Raw genomic sequence first — 3,611 nt, forward strand, 5'->3', positions numbered from 1 at the left:
TGTTTGATTGCCTCAATTTGACCAATTCTCTTAAATATTTGAGCATCTCATGATCTTGCGTAATTTCAAGCTTTTTGGTTATTCAAGTCTTTTAGTTTTCAAGCAATCGACCCCCCCTTTAGTTAATTCTAGTTAGTTAGTTTATTTACACTAGTTCTATTGGATTGCATTGGTCATTGAATACAACCATTTCCCCAAGGATCGATACCCCTTTTTACCATTATATTGTGTTTTATTTGCAAACAAAGGGTGTAATTTGCTTGGTGGACTTGACATCCCACCAAGTTTTGGCACTGTTGCCGGGGAAATTGGTTATTGTTATTTGATTGTTTATGCTTAGGTCTACAAGAATCGGTGAACTACTCTACAATACGGAAATTGAAAAAGAAGCAAAAAGGTTGAAAAAGTTAGCCAAACAAGCAAAGCAACAACAACTCATTTAAGCTTCTTCCTCTTCTCCATTAATCTACATAGAAGATCAAGTTCATACTTCATGTGATACCGACACCGAACCGAGTTCCCTAATTGTTTGTCATTCATTTGAAGAGATTCTGTTTGAAAACTACATAGCCATGAATCACACTCCACCTCACAATCCCAACCCAAACCCAAACAATCAAGATGCCAATACCCCACCCCAATAACCAAGACAACAACAACAACACCAATAACCTTTTATAGATATGCCACCTTGGAATCAACCCCCTTATCAACCAAATCAACCCAATTATCATCAACCACAACAACAAAACCAAAACTTCCACCAAAACAACCAACCTCAAAACAATTCTTTTCAAGTTCAACAACAAGTACATTACCCAAATCCACCTAATTACCAACACACTCCAATGTACCAACAACCAATGTACCCACAACAACAACTCCCCTACAACCAATATCCTAACTACCAACCTTATCCACCACAAATGTAAAATCACCTTCAATAACCATACCCACCTTACCAACAACTTACCAATTACATGCAACAATATCCCAATAACCCTAATCCACCCAACCCCCTTCAAGAGTTAACACTTAGACAAATGATGGAGAAGAATGTTACTCACACACCCCATGCTATTGTTTGTCCTGCAAACCGCCGAGGGATTGAATTGAAGTCAAGTTTCATACATCAACTCACCAAGTTCCATGGTTTGGATAGAGAAGATCCTCAAAGGCATTTAAAGTCCTTTCATATGATATGTGTTAGCATGTTGCCCGAACATGTGACATTGGATGATTTCAAACTAACCGCCTTCCCACTCACCTTGGAAGATAAAGCTAGAGAGTGGTTATTTAAATTATCAGTAGGATCTATTCACACATGGGAAGAGTTACTCAAAGCCTTCACTAGCAAGTTTTATCCCACTTCCCGGATATCAAGCCAAAGAAGTGACATTTTAGGGATTCGTCAAGGGAAGAATGAGACTTTTCATGATTTCTGGGAGCGATTCAACAACTTGTGTACCAGTTGTCCTCAACACAACATACCCGAACAATTACTCCTTCAAGAATTTTATGAGGGTATGAATGAAAAATATCGAAGGATGATTGATGCTTCAACTGGTGGTGACATCTTCAACAAGACACCTCAAGAGATAAGATCACTTTTTGGAACCATTTCTCAAAATCAAAGGAACTTTGGGACTCGAAATGAAATGAAAAGAAATTCCCGACTAGTGGTTGGTGAAGTTACCAACACCCAACACTTGGAATCAAAGCTCTTGGATTTGACCAATGTGTTAAGTTAAATGGTGGTTGAAAGTGGTCAACAATTGATGGTGTGTGGTATTTGTACAATACGAGACATTATACGGATAAGTGCCACACACCTGGTAGTGAACCGGAGGATGTTAATGCAATGGGCGGATATCAAGGTCAACCAAGACCCATGGGATTTCAAAACACTTACAACCCAATTTAGAGGAATAACCCAACTAAACCATACCCACCAAAGCAAAACCCGCCACATGTTATGATGATACCTCAATTTTCTTAATACCCATCACAAAAACCTTCATATCCCCAAACATCTCATCCCATTCCAAATTACCAACAACCTCCACAACAAGTCCAATCAAGTGGTAACCATCAAATGAGCCTTCAAGAACTTTTCACTTATCTTGCTCAAAGCCAAACCCAATTTCAACAAGAGACCATGAACTCTTTCTCCAATATTCAAGCACAAATTGGATACTTGGCCACCGCTTTCAACAAGATGGAACAAAGGGGTAAATTTCCTTCTTAAACCGAGAAGAACCCCAATGTGAGTGTAATAACCTTGAGAAGTGGGAAAACACTTGGAGAAAGCAACCCTAAAAGATTTTCCAGAGAAGAAGAAGATGAAGTAATTATTGTTGAACCTCCGAAAGTTGTAGCTACTCCAAAGGAACCGATTGAGCCAAACATTGATCAAATCGAATCTTCCAACAAGACCATCAAGCCATTAGTCATACCACCACATTTTCCCTCCTGGTTAGCTCCCTCAAAGAAACAAGAGGAAGAGAAAGAGTTTCTTAAGACTTTCCGCAAGGTCCAAATCAAAATTCCACTATTGGATGCCATAAAACAAATTCCGTGCTATGCCAAGTTTCTTAAGGATTTGTGCACCAATAAGAGGAAATTTAAGGCAAATGAAAAGATTCAAGTCAATTCAAATGTGTTCGTGGTCATCCAAAAGAAGTTACCTCCCAAAAGCAAGGATCCGGGAATATTTGCTATCCCATGTACCATTAGTGATTTGCATGTCGAAAGTGCTATGTTAGATCTTGGAGCCTCGATCAATGTGATGCCGTATTCGGTTTTTGAATCTCTCAATATTGGACCTTTGGAAGAAACCGGAGTAATCATTCAATTAGCGTACAAGTCAAGTGTGTCTCAAAGAGGAGTGTTGGAGGATGCGTTAGTACAAGTTAATAAACTTGTTTTTCCCACACATTTTTATGTCATTGATCTTGAAGAGAAGAATCCTTCTAAATCATCTATGATCCTCCTTTTAAAACCTTTCATGAATACTGCTCACACAATCATTGATGTCCATAAAGGAAAGATAACTATGGAGTTCAATGAAGAGACCATTCACTTCGACATCTTTGAAGCAATGAGGTACCCTAGCAACATTTATCCATTGTATTGGGTTGATGTGATTGAGATAATAAATGAGATAAGCCCTACTATATGCACACACAAGATTTTCATGGAAGATGATTGTAAACGTAAAAGAGAAGCTCAAATAAGATTAAATCCTCCAATGATGGAAGTGATCAAGAAAAAGATAATTAAAAGGTTCAAAATGTGCAAAGAGAAGAAAAAGGCATTTCATGAAAAGAACATAACCTAAAAACACTTTATTCCGGGTCAAAAAGTTCTTCTTTATCATTCACGCTTAAAGCTATTCCTGGGAAAATTGCGATCTCGATGGCACGGACCTTTCATTGTTATAAAGGTGTTTGATCCTGGTGTGGTTGAAATCAAGAGTTTAGAAACAAACCAAATCTTCAAAGTCAATGGGCACCATATGACACCATTTTATGAAGGCTGTGACACGGGAGAATTCGACAACTTAACATTGGAAACTCCGATTTATGAAGGTTGACGGAAGTGGGGTTATG

General features: G+C 38.4%; 1 protein-coding gene across 1 annotated transcript; it reads left to right on the plus strand.

The window, feature by feature from the left end:
- The first annotated feature begins 1,046 nt into the window (after positions 1-1,046).
- On the plus strand, positions 1,047-1,751 carry LOC145098210 (uncharacterized). Its single transcript, XM_079035874.1, has one exon. It carries the CDS (start codon positions 1,047-1,049, stop codon positions 1,749-1,751), a length of 705 nt encoding a protein of 234 aa, XP_078892000.1.
- The last annotated feature ends 1,860 nt before the right edge of the window (positions 1,752-3,611 follow it).

The sequence above is a fragment of the Lactuca serriola genome, chromosome 4 (genome assembly GCF_051521515.1).
Source record: "Lactuca serriola cultivar US96UC23 chromosome 4, Lser_US96UC23_V15, whole genome shotgun sequence".
NCBI lineage: Eukaryota > Viridiplantae > Streptophyta > Magnoliopsida > Asterales > Asteraceae > Lactuca > Lactuca serriola.

What these genes read in the sequence shown, in the direction of transcription:
- LOC145098210 (XM_079035874.1), top strand. Translation starts at nt 1,047, where the DNA reads ATGGAGAAGAATGTTACTCACACACCCCATGCTATTGTTTGTCCTGCA.